At 39.9% G+C, this 19548-nt stretch overlaps 1 protein-coding gene across 2 annotated transcripts; it reads left to right on the top strand.

Moving 5' to 3' along the window:
* Positions 1–19313, top strand: LOC121929282 (transmembrane protein 68-like). 2 transcript variants are annotated; one of them, XM_042464667.1, is made up of 7 exons: positions 1–129; positions 1736–2116; positions 6250–6414; positions 11451–11644; positions 14661–14721; positions 15332–15471; positions 16961–19313. In XM_042464667.1, exons 2-7 carry the CDS (start codon positions 1795–1797, stop codon positions 17060–17062), a joined length of 984 nt encoding a protein of 327 aa, XP_042320601.1. In that variant the 5' UTR covers positions 1–129; positions 1736–1794; the 3' UTR covers positions 17063–19313. The 2 variants fall into 2 exon arrangements, with proteins under 2 accessions (XP_042320601.1, XP_042320602.1); XM_042464668.1 differs by lacking the exon at positions 1–129 and adding an exon at positions 706–782.
* Positions 19314–19548: the final 235 nt, after the last annotated feature.

Genomic DNA, 19548 nt, shown 5'->3' with positions numbered 1-19548 from the left:
CCGGCCTCTCTTCTCTTCTGGGGCGGGGAAGGAGCGGGAGACACGGCGGCGCCCGGCTGGCGCTTGAAATACAGTCCCGGCGCCTGCATCATGGAGCCTCGCCATCGCCATCCCCGCAGAGGCAGCCAGGTGAGCCGGGAAGGAGAAGGAGGGAGGGCGAGGCTGGGGCTGGGTCCAAAGGGATGCCCTGCTGCAACAGCCCTGGAGGAGGAGGAGGAGGGGGGGCCCTGCCTAGCCCTGCGCTTCCTCTCTGCCAGGTCCACGAAGAGGCCCAGGGCTTCTCACATGGATGCCCTGTGATCGTCCTGTCATTTCTTATAGAGCTCCTCTAATAGCCCTGGAATTTCCCTTCCAGAGGCCCTATAACAGCCCTATCAATTTTCTCAGAGCGGTCCTATAATAATCCTATAATCCTATAATTGGGGGGGAGGCAAACAGATAGGAAGGAAAGCAATCCCTTTGAAACGAGAGTGATTCCCAAAGGCCCCCCCAACAAACTACACATCCCAGGATTTCCTAGCCTTGAGCCAGGGCAGTCGAAGTGGGGTCAAACCGGATTACTTCTGCAGTGCAGAGGCAACCTTACATAAGGGAGGCGGAGAGAAAGGTAGTTGAAGGAAGGAGGGAGGGAGAAAGAGATAGACAGAGAGACAAGAGAGAGAGAGATCCATTCAGAGAGAGAGAGGAGAGACAGACAGACATCAAGACAAAGGCCAAACTATATGACCCAAGGGAGAACAGGCCAGGATGATGGGGAATCTCTTGGATGGAAAAAGGGAGAGGTGAGCACTGCAGAGAACATGCCAAATGAAAATGCCAAGGAAGAGCATCACTTGCCTTCTCTGGGGCAGAATCCCATTGAATTCAGTGGGACTCCCTTCTTTCAGAGCCTCTCCCTGCCTGGGCTTGTGCTGCCAGGGAGGTTTAGTCCTTGGAATTGGACCCAAGGTAGAAGGGACACTCAGTTCCTGGCCTTCCAAGGAACCGGTGGGTGGTTTGGGTTTTGGATAAGGGCCATAAAGGTGCTTGCCTTGGCTTGAGGATCATGCGCCAGTCACTTATTTCCAGCCTGATTGACCTGACAGGGCTCTTGTCCATCTAAAGTAGGGAGCAGGAGAGGCATGGGAAGCCATCTAGGCGTAAGTGTGTCGTTTTCTACTAAGGCATCACAAGGGTTTCTAAAAAGGCAACACTTTTTTCCCCAGCTGGGCGGAATTGTGGTGGTTTAATTGTGGCCGTTTGGATGCACTTTTATCAGACGTAGTATTTAAATTGCTTTCCCTTCACTTGTGACTCAACTGATGTTTAATATTATACTTCATTTAATTATGCTTTAATATTATAATCCATGTTCTATGAATATTATAATGTGGGCCTGCGTAGTGTCGTGGTTTGAGTGTTGGACTAGGACTCTGGAGACGAGTTCAAATCCCAGCTCAGCCATGCAAACCCATTGAGTGACCTTGGGCAGGTCACAGTCTCTCAGCCTCAGAGGAGGGCAATGGCAAATCCAAAGAAAACCCTATGATAGGGTCACCAAATGACTTGAAGGCACACAACAACAACATTATAATATAAAGTTTTTATTTATATATGTCTTCAAAAATCCAGCCATCTCTAGGTCCACTTTTGAGAGAAGGGTGGGATATAAATGGGGGGGGGGGTGTTCCTGGATATTGCGACACCTTGTGTAATAATTATACTGTATTAAACAAAATGATTTTTTTACATTTAGGGGCAGCATTAAGAAACAGCTTCTCCCATTGAACTGCTGCCATACATTTTAAACAGAAGATGAACAGCGTAAATGCATTTTATTCTTCTGGTCAAGAAGACCTGACCTGGCTGATGGATTTATTGAAAAAATGGATGCAGCCAAACAATTACCTGGACTATTCCTCAGACTATATAATATACATCTTTTGGGTGTTAACACCATTTGTACTTTTGTTCACACCTGTTTTAGTAGTTCTTGCCTGCATTTACCTTTCAAATCTTATCCTGCATATTTACAAGATAAAGATGAACTTAAAGGGGGATTATCTCAGCAAATCATGGGACAGCGGAAGGAGGTCAGTGGCTTCCATCTGGGACATGTATGGCAAAGTGTGGCATGGTAAGGATAATTTTTCTTCACTTTAGAATTGCATATTGGCACAGCACTTGGACAGCTGCATGAAGCGTTACATTTTGTCCACCTCTGTTTTACAGCTTTGTTTTAGGTACCATGAAGATAAGTGTTAATCACAATACCTGGTATTTCTATCATGCAGTTAAACAATGCATGGTGCTTCAGATGCATTTATCTTAGCAATCTTGATGAGAACGTATTAGGATGAGCCATTATTATTATTCCCCTATTGCAGGAGGGATGTCAGAAGACAGTGCCTTGCTGGGGAGTTTATCACACGGGAGGAATTTCTCTTAATTTCAAATGAAAGGAAAGTGGGGCCAGAACACATTCACATGAATTCACTAGTTCAGCGAATTTACATGAATTCGAATTGCGTTCAGACTGACTTCTCATTGCCTGAAAATAGCTTGCCATTGCCCAAAATTGCATGTGATCACCTTTCATGCAGTAATGTGAAACCTCATGATTGCATTCAAACTGACTTCCCATTGCCCAAAATTGCGTGTGGTAGCCTATCACGCAATAATGTTAAACCCCATGATTGCATACGGATTGCCATTGGATTATACTTCCAAATTCCCTTGTCTGATAATGTTCTAGGTCCTCTTCAGCTGCAGTTCTCCACTGAATGCTGTCAGACTCACTTCTTAGACATTAAAACAGGCAACAAAAGAACATCAAATAGCAGGATTGTCACTTGCTATTTGATGTTCTTTTGTTGCCTGTTTTATTGAATCATTTCCTGTATAGCTATGTAGTTTATATCTATTATCCTATTATTTTTTAGATTGTATGCCATAGGCAGGTTTACTCTTTTATATTTATTGTTTTTATGTACAGCGCTGTGTAAATCTACAGCGCTATATAAATGAATAATAATAATAATAATAATAATAATAATAATTTATAGGACTATATGTTTAGCTTGCAATTCTGTGGGAGCAAGCTCCATTCAATGCAATGAGATGCATAGAATTATACCGCCAGTGAGCTTGCAGCTGCTGAGATTTGAACTGGCAAAGGACATACTAGCTCATTGATCATATCTTTAGTCATAAATATGGAATACAATTTTGTCATTTCAGGATTTACCCAATGAAACAAATTTGCCAAGCTATGCACATTCCTGAGCTCCTTGCTTCATTTTATTATCCTTACAAAATAGGTAATAGATAGAGCCCATTACACATTACACAGTAATGTTGTACCAGTTTGCATAAATGAGAATCTGTAACTATCATCCAGTTCAGAACATAATGTCTTACTAGCTCATATTAATTGGGAAGATTGCTGTATTCATAATTGTTGCACATGTTATTATACTAACGTTAATGTTAGAGGACTTCAGAGTTATAGGTATTTCTCAGTTAAAGAAGTTGACACGTTCCTGGGCATTACTACCTTAAAAGAAAATTTGGTGCCAGAACGGAAATTACATGGAAAAAATAGGGAAAGGTTCCTACACCACAAAAAGGAGCAGTTGACCATACTTCAACAAACTTTTTATCCACAACTAACAATATGCATATTAATGTGCATGTGAAACAATACAGCCATGTCAAGTAAGCCTTCCCTAAGTAAAGAAAAAAAATGTTGAACCTTTAAGGTTCAAAGCTCTTCCAAAATGCATTCTGGGATTTCTTTTCTTTCCCCAGCCTCCACTTTTGTTATGATTTCCATTTTAGTAAGCAAATCTGTCTATGATTTTTTAAAAAATGTGTTGCAGGTAGCTGGTGAGGAAAGTTTAGCTACTCTCCCCTTTTCTCATTATTTTGTTGTTTGCACATGCTCAGTGAGGAATTCTAGAAGCAGATGCTTTTTTTTCTTCTCTCTTATAGGATTGGCTAGAGTAGAATCTTGTTATTTCCCAGCTCATGCTTATTCATTGTTAATGCCAGGCATATTGTTGCAACCTGACACTGAAAGTCTGTTTTTTCCATTTTCCTTCACCATCATTCCAATGCTGATACTGCTAAATCACTGACAGGTAGCCAGAGAACAAGGAGGAAAACTTTGGGCATGTCTGCATGGGCCATATACAGTGGTTTCCCTCCACTGTCATGTTGCACTGTCCACACATTGAAGGGTCGAAGCCCCAATTTGACTGCAGACTATATTCATGAAGGAAGGCCAGTTCTGCATCGAATATCTGTGATCCTTGCCTTAAACCACATTTAAAAAGCTCCCAGAAGTGTTACTGGCTGCTGTTTACACATGTGTCCCACTGTGCCACCTGGCGCCATTGCCATTGCAGGTCACTCCCTCTGAGTTCATAACAAGGGAGTCAGCCATATGTTTGATGCTGGGTGCCTTCTTTTCTACCTCAGAGGAAGTGACTTGTGCTGATGGTGGTGCCATCAGGAGGCACAGCAGAACATACATGTGCACAGCTTTCTGTTGTCACTCTGGAGTGCCCAGGTAACAGGGGGAATTTGGGGCAGTTTTTGGACCAGAATACCCTGGAAACAGTACAGAGTATTCTGGCCAGTATGGACCCGCTCTTTGTTAGAAACTTCGTTAACTGCAGGGCAGCCTGCAGCTACCTCTGTCTTCTCCAAATTGGCCTCGATCTGCCTTTCCGTGGTGCAAAAAGGAGCTGCAAAAAGTGGGTCCTTTTTGCACTTTGGAAAGGATTCTGTAGCTGCCAGTGCTGTGGCTTTACAATGTTCCTTTGGTGCTATGTCATCTAGATGCAGCACCAGAGGAGTGCTGGGATGCCGTGCACCGTGTGGTGTGGCTCATGGGGTCACGCTGGCCTGGGGGCAGAGTTCGGGCATGTGTTGTGTAGATGCCACGCTATGACTCTGTCCCCAGGCTGGCCAAAGATGGCGGTCTGCACAGCCCCTGAGGTATGGCTGCATATCAATGACTATATGGCCATTGGCTGGATGGCCAACAGAATGCTTTGATTGTGTATTCCTGCATGGCAGGGTGTTGGACTGGATGACCCCTGTGGTCTCTTCCAATTCTTTGATTCTGTAATCAATATCTTACCATTTTAATCATAATGGTGCTACCTTAAAAATTCTGGGATTGGTAATTTGGTGAATTACTTAAAAGGTACCAAGATTTCCTGTGAAGAGTGGCATCAACAATGAAACCTGTTTATATCTCTGGCGTAGACTGGCACTAACACACAATGCCTTGAGGATTGTTTATGTGAGCACATGGCAGTTCTCTAACAGAGAAAAGTGCTTTTGTTTTTTATGTGTCTTTGAGTTGATTCCAACTTATGGTCACCCTATCCTAAGGTTCTCCTAGCAAGATTCATTCAGTTAAAGTTCACCATTGCCTTATTCTAAGGCTGAGAGAGTATAACTTGTCCAGTAGGCTTCAGTAGCTGAGCAGGGACTTGAATCATGGTCTCCTAGAGTCTTAGCCCCATGCTCAAACTGCTACACTGTCCCAGGAATCTTAAGGATGAAGTGTTGACAATGAAAATATATGAAACAGATGTTAAGGTACATCTACAGACAGTATAGGACTCAGGGTGCCTGTTCTGCTGAACTGCTAATGAGTGAAGGTCTCCATCAATGTTACAAAGAAGTTTATCTCACTGGAAGGATCCCGTGCAAAAATGGGATTTAAAGTGAATCCCCTCACAAAAATGGATTTATTATCAGACGGTGTCTGTGTTAACCCAATATTAACCTGGACAAAAAGTAGAAAAGACACACAAAAGTGCAATTGATTTTTAGATGACGTTGCTGTTAAGGTGCATTAATGCGACATTAACCCAGCTAGAAAGTAGACAAAATGCAATTCTTTTTACTTCCGGAAAATCCCTAAAGTAAAAAGAATCATGTTTTGTTGACTTTCTAGCCAGTTTAATGTTGTGTTAATGCCGATGTGTCTGAAAACCAATCACGCTTTTGCTTGTCTTCTTACTTTTTTTTTGGGGGGGGGGGTTGTTTTGTTTTTAAATCCCCCTTTAAATCCCAATTCTACATGAGATGCCTCCCATCCAAAGTTTTGTATGGAAAAATATAGATGTTTAAATACATTTAGAATGAATCATTCATTTTTCACCTCAGCAAATGCAGTTTCTTCTGTTACTTCTTGTTAATTTATGGTCTTGATTGTACTGAAGTGTTGCTCTCTGGTTCTTTGAACAGGTTATGAGGTACACGGCATGGATAAACTACCAGAAGGACCAGGACTTGTTGTATTTTACCATGGAGCCTTTCCTCTAGACTACTACTATTTTGTATCTAGACTCTATTTACAGACAGGCAGATTCTGCCACACAGTGGTTGATTACAATTTTTCCAAAATACTAGGTAAGTTGTAGCGAGTGTACACTGTACTGTTAATTTTTGAGATATGTATTGTAATTATGATGTCATGATTTATTATATGCTAATCTGAAGCCTATTGTTACTCCCAAATAGAATTACTGTATTTATCAATTCATTCAATGGATCTGCTGGTCTTCATTGTTATGTGTCTTGACGTTGACAGTGATTTATGATGACCCTACCATAGTGTTTTCCTGACATGATTTATTCAGAGGAGATTATAGTGTCCAAATAGAGCCTAGAGCACCTAGTATTCTCTGGGGATTTCCCTTCCAAGTACTAATCAGATCACAGCTGAGATCAAACAGGCTCTTGTGCCTCTAGGGTATTTGGAGTAATCAATAGATTCAGGTGAAAAATGCTTCCTTCTCTTATTGGTGACATTTTTACTATTGATTGTAAATCTTGGCCTATTGTAATGGGCAAAATATTCAGTCACATTTCTGGATTTTTCATAGTTGCCAATGCTTTTGCTACCTTTACCTAGGCTTTGGTTGACTTCAGCATTTATCTGGTCATATTAGGATGCAACCAAGTGTCAGGATTTGTCTGCAACTTTTAGGACTCTGCAGGAATAATCCAGTTTGACACTACTTTCACTGCCATGGCTTCATGCTATGGAATTCTGGGAATTGCAGCACCAGAGCTCTCTGACAGAGAAGGCTAAATTTCTCACAAACCACAATTCCCAGAATTCCATAGCATTGAGCCATGGCAATTAAAGTGATGTCAAACTGGATTATTTCTACAATGCAGATGCAGCCTAGGAAAGCTGACCCAGGGACCTGCCCTTTTGTGTGGCTCTGTTCGTTCTTTGGAGCTTCCTTCTTGTTGTGTGCCTTCAAGATGGTGATCCTAAGGTGACCCTGTCATGGACTTTTCTTGGCAAGATTTGTTCTGAAGGGGTTTGCCATTGCCTTCCTCTGAGGCTAAGAAACTGTAAATTGCCCAAGGTCCCCCAGTGGTTTCCTGGTGAAGCAAGGATTGAAACCTTGACCCCCCAGGGTTCTAGTCCAACACTCAAACCACAACACCACACTGGCTGTCTTGCATACAGTCGGCCCTTCTTATACACGGATTTTTTATACACGGATTTAAGCATACATGGTTTGAAAATGTTCCAAAAAAGTATAAATTTACCTTGATGTTCCATTTTTTATTAGAGACACCATTTTGCTATGTCATTATACTTAATGGGACTTGAGCATACATGGATTTTGTTATACACGGGGGATCTTGGAACCAAACCCCAGCGTATAACAAGGATCCACTGTATATTCAAATAAAGGAATGTAGGATTGCATCTGGAAGGATAATTAGTTAATTCTGCAAACCAATTAATTAATTGTGGAGAGATCTTGTAACACCTTTGAGCCTAACTGAAAGAAAGAAATTGACAGCATGAGCTTTTGTAGACTTCAGTCTACTTCCTCAGATGCTTCTGGGGAAGTAAACTGAAGTCTAAGAAAGCTCATGTTGCCAATTTCTTTCTTTCAGTTAGTCTCAAAGGTGCTACAAGATCCCTCCACATACAAAGGTGCTACAGACTAACACAACTTTATCTCTGAATTAATTAATTAATTAATTAATTGCATACAGTGTTTCAGCCAGGAAGACCTTCCCCACCAAAACATACATATTTGTCTAAATAGATGTACTAACTTACTGATAAAGTTACAATAAAGGTCTATGAAGAGGACAAGTATATTAGACGATAGTGTGAATGATTGATTCCTCTATTCATGTAGAGGAATTTCAAAACCTCTACACTTCTGGTACCATTGATTTTTTGTCCTTTTTCCAGTCTCCTCATTCAGTGCCCATTCTCTTGTTTAAACAATTTGCTCCTGTATTCCTGCATTTCAGAACTTTCCACCAAAAGTTTTTATCCAGTCTAGAAACAGTGTGTGTTTTAAGGTAAAGAGTTCCCTCTGCTGATAGGAAGCTGCAAGCTTTATTACATTTGGAAAATGTAAGGAGGGCATAGTGCAAAAGTATTTTATTTCTCCACTCAAGATGCATCCACACTACAGAAATAATGCTGTCTGACACTACTTTAACTGCCATGACTCAATGCTATGTAATTCTGGGAGCTGTAATTTTGTGAGACGTTTAGTCTTCTCTATTGGAGAGCTCTGGTGCCATGACAAACTACAGTTCCCACCAAATTCACTCATGTATAATAAAAATTCTTGGGACAAACTTTGATCTAATCCCAGAAATCTATCTGTTGAACATGACGAATAGAATCCCATGGGAAACAGAGAGCCAACATTGGCATAAAATCTTATATATGGTCTCAGCAGGAAGATTACTTCTGGCACAATATTGGAAAAATAACAAAACACCGTCTATAGACGAGTGGCTGCTAAAAATATACGACATGATGGAAATGGACAGATTAACAAATATTATTCAAGGAAAGGATGAGGAAGAGGTGGAAAGGGAATGGGAGACATTAAAGATTTTTTTGTGGAAATCAATGGAAAGATGTATAAGTCAATGTAAATGTAAATATAAAAGAACTGGTAAGCATACTACTTAGCTCTTAGAGGATAGAGAGATTTAAAATGATAAAGCAGTAATTAGACTGGAGTTATTAAGGAATATTAGTTTTGTAAGGAAACATTAATGCAGAAAGTAATAAACACACAAGGCATATGTTATACATCAGAAGTTTATTTGTCACCTAAATCTGAAAATACAATAATTTTTATGCAATAATTGTATGATGAAGATACAGGAAGCTACTGAACAGTTTATGTTACATTTTTTGAATTGTGTATAATATGTATTTTAATCAATAAAAACATTAAAAAAACCCTACAGTTCCCAGAATTTCATAGCATTGAGCTATAGCAGTTGACTGGGTTATTTCTGCAGTGTGGATGCAACCATACTTAAATTCCAAAGATTTTTTTAAAGAAGTTTTAGAAAAGATTATTTAACACGAGGTGTACCTGGCCACACATTGCTTTGGCTCAGTCTGGTTAAATGGAAAAGAAAGAAAAGAGAAAGCACACGTTTCTGAAATATTTAATTTCACAATGCTTGTGGGTATACATTATTTTTTTGTTTTTCCATTATCTGTGTAGATATAGAGATTGGCTGGTTTGCTGACTCTAGAACACGCAACATATACCGTATATACTCGAGTATAAGTCGACCTCATGTATAAGTCGAGGGCAAGATTTGGGGCCACAATTAATGGATTTTGATATGACCCATGGATAGTTCGAGGGTAAAACCTAAGGATGTGTAACAAAGGATGTAAAGGATGGGGCAAAGGAAAACAATGTCAAATAACTTACAAAATTCCAGCAGGCATGACTGTTTGTGCTCATCCTAAAGGCTGGATGGTTGAGAAAGTAGAAGGAGGTCAGTGCTTCCAAGATAAATTACATTCATGCCTTTCACCAGGAGATGGTTCCTTTTTTGATAAGAGTTACAATACAGTACTTACATTGACCCGTGGATAAGCCGAACCAAGTTTTTGGGGTCCGTTTTTTAACTAAAATTTCTAGACTTATACATGAGTATATACAGTAATTGTCCATGTGAGAAGCAATCTGTGTCTAGATCTAAACCACACAATTCTAAAGATTGGCCCTGAGCTTTGTTGATGCTGATTGCAAACACCAATCTAATATTTAGTATAGTGTGTGTTGCTGTTACATCCAGCAGATGGTGCTGTTTTTTAAAAAAACATATTTTTACCTGCCACAGGTGTGACATCTATATAATAGTAGATATATGTGTATAAAAACATGCGTGTATTTGAATGGAACGTTGTGTCAAAATTTCAAAGTAATTGATGAAAAACTTCCAGAAATTTAAGATTTTGAACAAATGAACATTTACATTTTTATTTATATATAGATGATAGATAGATAGATAGATAGATAGATAGATAGATAGATAGATAGATTTAAACAGCAGAATATATTTTCAGCCTTGGAAGCTTCTGATAAGTTATCTATACATAGTAAAAACTATCTGTCTCTGTCTGTCTATCTTTCTATCTGTTTATCTTTCTATCTGATTGATCAGAAGTTTCCAAGTTTAAAAATATGTCTGTATCTTTTACATCAAATGGTTTCCTGTTAGGTTTTCCATTATCTCAAGGAGAAAACATTATCTACATTTTTGTAAGATTCCATTTTTAATGGTTATATGGAATGTGTAACTATAACAGTTTACTCCTTTGGGAGAAGAAGTAATGGTCCATTACATCTTTGGGGAGGAGGAGTAAAATCTTTAACAGTGGCTTCCAGTGCTATCTAGGAGTGAAGAGAGTTGTAGTCTAACATGTAGTTAAGGAAGGCTGCCTTTCTACATGTAAGTAGTGGTTCCTGTTCAATTGGCTTAATGACAGGAATTCCACTGATTCTAAATTTTAGTAGGTATGTAAAGGAGTATTATCTTGAAATTCAGATCTCAAATTTACTTCCATAATTTATGAAGTGAAACATGATCTACTTCAGAATTTAACACAGATGGGTCATATTCCTGTACTAAACATGAATATATCTTACTTGCTGTTTTTTACTTTGGCTTTTAAAAATTATTATTATTATAAACTTGTCACCTCCTTGGAAGTAAATGGATTTTATATGAAGGAAAAAAGACTACTTTTTGGATTCATTTTAAAGTCTCCAATATTCAAAGGTGGCATTGACATTCCTAATTTGATTTTATTTAAAGTGATTTCACTCAGTTTGTTATTGATTTAAATCTTGGGCCTTTAAAATAAACTACTGAGTAAATGTTTCTTTGGGAGATAATGTAGGAAAGCCATCCACAACAAGGGAATTACGAGTACTGCAGGACCTGTGGTCTCATCATTTTTCTTTGTATAGCTTGTTGGCAAACAATGGATGCCTTTATAGTTTGCAGCTGAGCCTCTCTGTGCATTAAACAGAGAAATTCTTTACCATTTATGTTCAAAATATAGATAATATACAGTTATTATGCAGACTGTTTCCATGTAACAGGTTACATTGCTGTGTCTCTTACAGGTATAAAGCTGTTTTATGATGTACAGGGTCTTACGCAAGATGGACGAGTGGAATGTGTTGAAATTCTGAAAAAGGGTTACTTACTAGGAGTCTTACCGGGTGGATCTCGAGAAGCACTCTTTAGTGATGAGAACTATGGTCTCTTATGGGGTAGACGCAGAGGTTTTGCTCATGTGGCCAGAGATGCAAAAGTGGTGAGTAGCCTGGTGCATTTAAAAGTTTTGTCGTATATTCAAATGGACTACAATTTTCAGGAGATCAGTTTAAAAAAAACTGTAGTAAAATCAGTTAAGTTGCAGCCCCTTGTGAAAAAATATCTGCATATTGTTTGGAAGAATTGCGAGATGAGCTTTCTCATCTGCTGACATTTCTGCATGAAACCATTAGGGGGAGAGAGTATCCAGCTTTTAAACAGGACACTAATCCTCAATGGCTGCTGCCACATTGCGGAATTAATCATAGAATCATAGAATCATAGAGTTGGAAGAGACCACTAGGGCCATCCAGTCCAACCCCCTGCCATGCAGGAAATCCAAACCAAATCCAAATCAAAGCATCCCTGACAGATGGCCATCCAGCCTCTGTTTAAAGACCTCCAAGGAAGGAGACTCTATCACCCTCCGAGGGAGTGCATTCCATTGTCGAACAGCCCTTACTGATGCAGTTTGATAATGTAATGGCACCTTCCTATGGAATTGTGGGATTTGTAGGTTGTTGGGGCACCAGAGAAGGCTCATAAAACTGCAAATCCCAGAATTCTATAACATTGAGCCATAGCAGTTAAAGTGGTGTCAAACTGCATTAATTCAGTATAGAGGCAGCCAGTGTAGAGACACTACAGCCCTTTGGTTTAGAGCAGTGATGGCAAACCTTTTAGGGATTGAATGCCCAAACTAAAAGGACTTCCAGCATTGGGTATTATCTGCTGCTGGGGGTGGGACTTCTGATGGGGGGGGGGGGAGATGGGACTTCTGGGGTAGGACCTCTGCTCTCACGGAGGGATGGGGAAGGACTTCTAGGGCAGAATTCCCCCCCCCCTGCCCTCCTGGGCCTTCAGCTTCCTCTCCGGAGGAACAGGGGCGTGCCTTTTCCTCCTCTTTCCCACCCTCTGTATGTCACAAAAAATGTCTTTGCGTGTCAGAGGTTCACCACCACGGTTTTAGAGCATGGAAAGCTCTTTGGACTGCAGTTTACGCAGTTCCCTATCCATTACCCATGATGGCATATTATATTATTTTTATGGTGTATGGCAGTGGTTCCCAACCTTCCTAATGCTGCGACCCTTTAATACAGTTCCTCATATTGTGGTGACCGCCAACCACACAATTGTTTTTCATCGCTACATGCAAATACAGTATGTGTTTTCCAGTGGTCTTAGGCGACCCCTGTGAAACGGTTGTTCGACCCCCCAAAGGGGTCCCGACCCACAGGTTGGGAACCACTGGTGTATGGGATTTTATTTATCGTGATTATGTTGTATTAGTGTATAGTATGTGTCTGTGTGTATTATATTAACTTTAAACATACAGTACCTAGTATGCAAGGATCTTGCAGCACCATTGAGATAACTGAAAGATAGAAGTTGGTAACATGAGCTTGTCCAAAATGATTTGAGGAAGTAGGCTCAATTCTATGCAATCTCATGCTATCAACTTCTGTCTTCCAGTTAGTCTCAAAGGTGCTGCAAGATTACTTTGCATACTGATTTTCTATACTAACACGAATATGTCTTTGAATACAATACCTAGGGAAATTTATTTCAAGAGGGGTTGGAGAAATACAATAAAATAACAGGAGAGGTAATATATGATTATCTCCCATTGAGAATATTTAGAATTTTCAGCCAGAGAGCTACAGTGCATCAACAAAGTACAAACTTTAAGACACCACAGAATGCGAGCACAGCAGTTAAACACAACTATGTTGTGTGACAAGGCTCAAGGTGAAATTGCCAACAGTGGTACCCCTAGGTACTGCTGTGGAGGGGCACTGCTGGCCATTTGAGGGCAAAACAACATTCTCCCATCAAATTTTGAGGCATATATGGGGTTCCTTCAGGGCTCCTATAAAAAAAGTCTTGGAATCCATACTTTATCCATGCCTGCTATGCAAGTACCTTATTGGAAGGGGAAAAAAAAGAATTGCAATCAGGCACACTAGGATACTCCCCCACATCTTTTTTTAACCATATGAACTGAGCCTTACTGATGTACAGTACCAGATGTCTATAACAAGTGGTTATGAAACTGCTATATAAAGTTTTATCATTTCCATTGACAGCAACTGTATCTCTAGACTTGGTAACTGTATCTCAAGTCTGAAATACAACTTGGTGGTTGTATTTGGACAGGAATATTATATTCTTTATAGGGTTACATGAATGAGTCTCAGTTCTCATACTTCCTCCACATCTCTCACCTTCTGGTGTTGTGATATCAAAAGCCTTTGTTTTTGATTTTAATGAACAACTGTTTAATATTTTGCTCTGGACAAACTTTAGTTAGTTTTGGTGATGGTTTATAGAAACATGTTGTCTGGACAAATCGTGCATTTTCCTTGGACATTTAATCTAATTCTAAATTATGGTTTCAGACTTTGATTTTTGAAGCTGGTTTATTTCAATTAGCAGCAATTAAGAAGACTAACCACACTTTAGGGCTTGGATGTAAATCGGAGTCCCCAGACTGTTGTGAGTGTGTTGCATGTGTATTTATGTCCTGTGGGATGCAGAATTGCTCAGCAAAGGCTACACTCCCTTCTGCTGGTTTTTGCAATTGCAGCGGATTCTGGTGGCATGGGAACTTTTCCAGATGGATCTGGAATAATAATAATTTTAATTTGTTTTATTTATATACCTCTATTCCAAAGATCATAGCGGTGAACAGCAAGTAAGCTAATTAGCAAGTAAGGAAAAGTTTTCTCTCTGGTCTGCTCCCCCAATGCAGGTGATGCTTTGATTTCAGTTTTATGTAATGAGATTGGAATGCTGATTGTGAAATTGTTATAAAACTAGATATACTGAGGTGTTTTATTGGAAATTAGTTTTAAAATAATTGTTTCTTCCATAAAGATAAAATATCCTTTGTGTGCATCCATGACATAACATCTTCTTTATTCCTTGAGGATCCTTAGTTATCAATGCAGGTTCTTTAAATAATAGAGGCTGAAATGCTACCCTAATTGTGGCTACTTTTCTCCCACCTTTCTCAGCCTGTCATCCCTATATTTACAAAAAATCTACGGGAAGGATACAGAACACTTGGAAAAATATGTAAGATGGATTCCACTTGCATCTTCCCATATGCTTATGCCTTTGTGCTAAACACATTACACAGAAATAAAATTCTCCCAATTTCAGTTGGACTTCTGTATAATTGTGTTTAGAAATTTGGCCCTGGAAACTTTGTTGGTGTCTTTAACTTTCTGCTTTCCTGCATCCTTCTCCTCTGTCTACTTTTCCTCTCTGTTTCTTTGCCCTGTGCTTTCATTGGCCTATCTTATCCCATTTTAAAAAAAAAAGTCTGTTTTTGCTCATGTCTTATTTGGGTGATTCTGTCTCTTCAGCATCTTTGAATTTCTTTAGGTGTCCAATTGCACTTGGTCCTTGGCCAGTTGATGCAGATTTACTTGGACTGCAGTCTACCACACATTTATATACACATTGGTCCATTAAAATCAATGAATTTTGAACATTTTAAATTATGCATTCAATTGACTCTCTGGTATTTATTGTGCATGACAATTTAGGTATACATTTTTGCACAGTTCCTTGTCAACTGCATGGCCTTTGTTCATTTAACATCCGAGCTCCTTCTAGTTCTTAAAAATGCTCCGTAATGGTCCTTATCTGAACATGAGCATATTTTAAATTTTGCACACAGGGCCATTCAAATGGCTATATGAACGTACCCGATGGCCCATTGTTCCTGTATATGGAGGATTTCCAGTCAAATTTTGTACATATGTAGGAGATCCCATTCCTTATGATCCAAATATAACAGCTGAAGAACTAGCTGAAAAGGTATGTTTGTTGTATTGTTGAAGCCTATAGTGTACCTGTATTCTTAACAGTAATGCATGTGGTCAGCATGGTATTTTTAAGTAAGAAGAATGGTACCATATTTTCTGGCGTATAAGACAACTTTTACACCCAGAAAAATCTTTTCAAAAGTCGGGGGTCATCTTATTTGCTGGGTTTTGTTCTGAGCCGGACTGGAGAATCTGCAGTTGCCACATATGGTGGGGGGGATCTAAAAAACATTTCCCTGGCTCCCTGCCCCACTGTGGAGGCACGTTAGGGCTTCCCCCCCTCTCTCTCCCAGGTGTTTGACAGCAGCTTCCCTTGCTTCCATTTGGCGCCGTGGCCCATTGAGGGGCCTTTCTCTCTCCCTCCCTCCCTCCCTCCCTCAGATGCTTGGGCACCATTTTCAGGGCTCTGTTGGGCTCCGTGGGCTTCCCGGCCCGATTTGGCTGCTTTGAGAGGCCTTTTCCATGTTTAGTTGCCTCTCTTCCTCTCCCTCACAGACTCTGGGGCTGAATTTTTCCTGCTCCTGTTCACCTGGGAGACTTTGGGAGTTCCTCTTAAATAAAAATAACCCCTTTACTGTATAAGAGGGGTAGTCTTATACGGTGAGTATATCCCAAACACTATATTTTAATTGGAAAAGTTGAGGGTCATCTTATTTGCCCAGTCGTCTTATACGCCGGAAAATATGGTAAGTGCTATTCATAAGGTTGTGAGTTGAATACCAGCCAGGGCTCAGGCTCGACTCAGGATTGCATCCTTCCAAAATCATTAATATGAGTACCCAGCTTGTTGGGGGCAATTAGCTTAGAGCTGTAAACCACTTAGAGACTGCTTAGGTGGTATGAAATGGTTTATGAAGCTGCTATTGCTATACAGGTTCTTTAGGTGTTAAAATTTTATTTGGTTATGAGATGTCATATGCTATGAATGGATGGGGATTACTCTCTCTGTGTGTATGTCTTTGTATGCTCCTTGAAGTCATCTGCTGACTTAGGATGACTCCATGTATTTCATAGGGTTTTCTTAGGCAAGGGATACTCAGAGATGGCATTGCCTAGTTGTCCTTTCTATGAGGATCGAGTCTATAAAAGAGGTATCAAGATTCAGGTTAATCATTCTGTAAGACTTGTGAATGAACAATCTTTACATTGTGTCAGTTGGCCCAAAAGGAATAAATTTTCTCCCATGTCATAGAGGTATTCTTAAGCAAGAAAACTGGATAATTATAGAAGGATATTTATAGGGGCTAAGGAGTTGTCATGAATAAGAAATATTTTCAAGATCTGTTTGTTTTCAGCTCAAGGCACCAAAGTCTGCAGCTAAAAACAAACAGAATGAGAACTATTGGTTTTATTTCTGGTTTTGAACTTCTACTGGTGTTGGAAATGCATGATAAAAATGCTGTTTAGATATACTGATGGGGTAATATGAAGAAGAACTAATACATTCTTTTCTGTTCCCCTCTTCCCAATCTCTTTTTCAGACAAAGGCTGCAATCAAAGAGCTCAGAGATATGCACCAGAAAGTACCAGGCAACATACGAAGAGCTCTTTTGGAACGGTTTGGTAAACATCCCGTTGATTAATACCTTGAAACAAAAGTTTCTTGAGCTAATTTTTACCACCTCTAGAAAAAGTAGACTCAGTAGTTTGTTTGCACTTTAAAAAAATTATACATAGCTACTTCAGAAGCACTTATATAAATAGTCTCCTCATCACTCAACCCTGTTCTTAATGTATGGACAAAAATGTGACTAGACTCACTGTGAGGGAGTGTCACCAAAGCTGAAAAATTTAATTTGAGTATTAATTATGCTGTTCTGTTCTATATTAATTAGATGTCTTCTGTATTTATTACTCTTCTATTCTATAACTAAGCTTTTATTGCTTATATTACCTTCCCTCTTTGGTGATGCAACATGGTATTGTAGTGATGACATCTTTCACCTCCAGACAAGATACTGAAGCACACAGATATTGGCCCACTCCAAGAGTTTTTGGACAAAACTGATTTTTGAGTTCAATTTCAATTAAGATGGAGACTTGGTTGCTCTGCAGTGTACAGATGAATAAATCAGGCTGAATCAATGTACTTGATCTCAGTGAGGCAGACTGTCCTGACACACTGAAACAGCCTCTTGAAAATTCAGTTAACTTAGAGCCTCTACAGACAAGGCCAGCCTGTGGGCGGAGTCATGGCGGAGTGGCCATACACTCGATGCCGTGACTCCTCCTCAGGGCACCATTTTTCCATGTGCTCATTTACATGGCATGCACCATGATGATGCCACTCTGGTGCTGCATCTACATGATGCAGCGCCAAAAGTGTGTCATCACTCTGCACCATGGCAGATACGGCATCCTTTAGAAGGTGCAAGAAGGAGCTGCATTTTGCCATTTCTTTTTGCGTCCTCCGAAGGCTGGATTGGGATTATGGTGTGAGGCAGCTGAGGCCCCAATCTGAGGGGCTGCAGACCACACCAAAGGGGCGGCCTATATAGCCCCTTAGTGAGGCTGCCCACATAGAGGATAGGTAACATGTACCTTGAACCCTAAATGCTATAAACTTTAAAGGCACCAGACCCTGTTTGATCTTAGAAGCTAAGCAGCATTAGCCCTGATTAGGGCTGATCCATTTATACCATCAATGAATACCAGGTGCCATAGGCTGTACTTCAGATGAAAGAATCAGTAAACCACCCCTGAGATTTCCTTGCCTAAGAAGACCCTGTGAAATTCATTGGGTTGCCAGAGGTTGACAGACAACCTGAAGGCACATATACACATAACATGTACCTTGGTTGTTTTTGTTTGTGCCTAGATAGCCACTTCCAGTGATGGTGCTGGGGAAATCTCTGATCAGATCCATGATTTCTATGCTTCAAGATTCCTCAGGTTTCCACTGTATCTCCCATACTGTTTAGCACCATATGTATGATATCATCTGAGAATTCAGAATGCAGTGCCACAAAATGCAGGTGATGGACAACTCTGTTTCTTTGCCAGCTAATTCAGATGAGACCCTGGAGGCATTTGATCAAAATCTAGCTGTGTTATGGATTGGATGAAGGCCAATAAACTGGTGCTCACTTCAGTCAAGACTGACTGAATGCAGACTGAATACAGACTGACCCATTGGATTGTTAATGGGTGTTTCCTCTGCCCCAGTCAGTTGTGTTTAACTTTCTACGGCGGGGCTGCACTCCCCCATTTTTAAAATTTATTAGATGTATATCCCTCTTTTCTCCCAAAAATGGGACCCAAGGCAGCTCAGAATAATATTAAATAAAAGAAGAATATGAAAGGACCATGTTGTAGCTTGGGGATGTTCCGTTTTTCCCCTTTATTGACTGACTGCATTGTGAATACACAGTGCCTAATATTCACTGGCTCCTGGTATGCTTTTGCCCTTTAAAGCCTTTCACAACTCAGGGTTGTGGTATCTGAAGGATTACTTTTTTCACTCCATGCCCTGAGAAATACAGCTTTTCTAGTATGTTAGCCAGTAGTGAGCCATCCCTAGAGAGGTATGTTTGCCACCTGTGTAAATATCTGTCCTACACTGGACAAAGATCTTTTTATTATGTTAGGCATTTTAATTTATGTTATAGTTTTATATCATGTAGATTTTATCAATTTGAGTTCAGTTTTAAACTGATTTGTTAATGCTGGTTTTCTTTTCCTCTGTTGCCTGTTTTGAAAATGAGTTGTGGTTTTATACTGGTATTGTACTTTGCTGTTTTATTGTAATTTATTGTGTTTTACTCCCTCTAAGCAAATGAATTAACTTTTATTACAAGAAACCCTGTAAATTATATATATGCATAAACAAACAAATACACTTGCCACATAAGCATTTAGTCTTGTGTGATTATGCTACAACTGAATTCCATCCAGGTCTGCAATTCTAGACACATTCACAGATCCACTATCTAATGTGCACATAAAAATCTGATGGTTATATCATGATACATGATTAAGCATCATGCTCTCATATAATTCCAGACACAGTTTGCTAATGGTTTAACAGGATGAATCCTAGAATAATAGGAGATTATCAGACGGAGGGGGG

The sequence above is a fragment of the Sceloporus undulatus genome, chromosome 4 (genome assembly GCF_019175285.1).
Source record: "Sceloporus undulatus isolate JIND9_A2432 ecotype Alabama chromosome 4, SceUnd_v1.1, whole genome shotgun sequence".
NCBI lineage: Eukaryota > Metazoa > Chordata > Lepidosauria > Squamata > Phrynosomatidae > Sceloporus > Sceloporus undulatus.
Note: the sequence above shows the minus strand (reverse complement) of the source record. Positions and strands in the feature narration are given on the sequence as shown.

Excerpts from the sequence above, each read along its gene's own strand:
- LOC121929282 (XM_042464667.1), top strand. The coding sequence starts at position 1,795 with ATGAACAGCGTAAATGCATTTTATTCTTCTGGTCAAGAAGACCTGACC. Across the intron at positions 11,645-14,660 it reads TGGCCAGAGATGCAAAAGTG|CCTGTCATCCCTATATTTAC; the intron begins GTGAGTAGCCTG and ends CACCTTTCTCAG. Across the intron at positions 15,472-16,960 it reads CTGAAGAACTAGCTGAAAAG|ACAAAGGCTGCAATCAAAGA; the intron begins GTATGTTTGTTG and ends TCTCTTTTTCAG.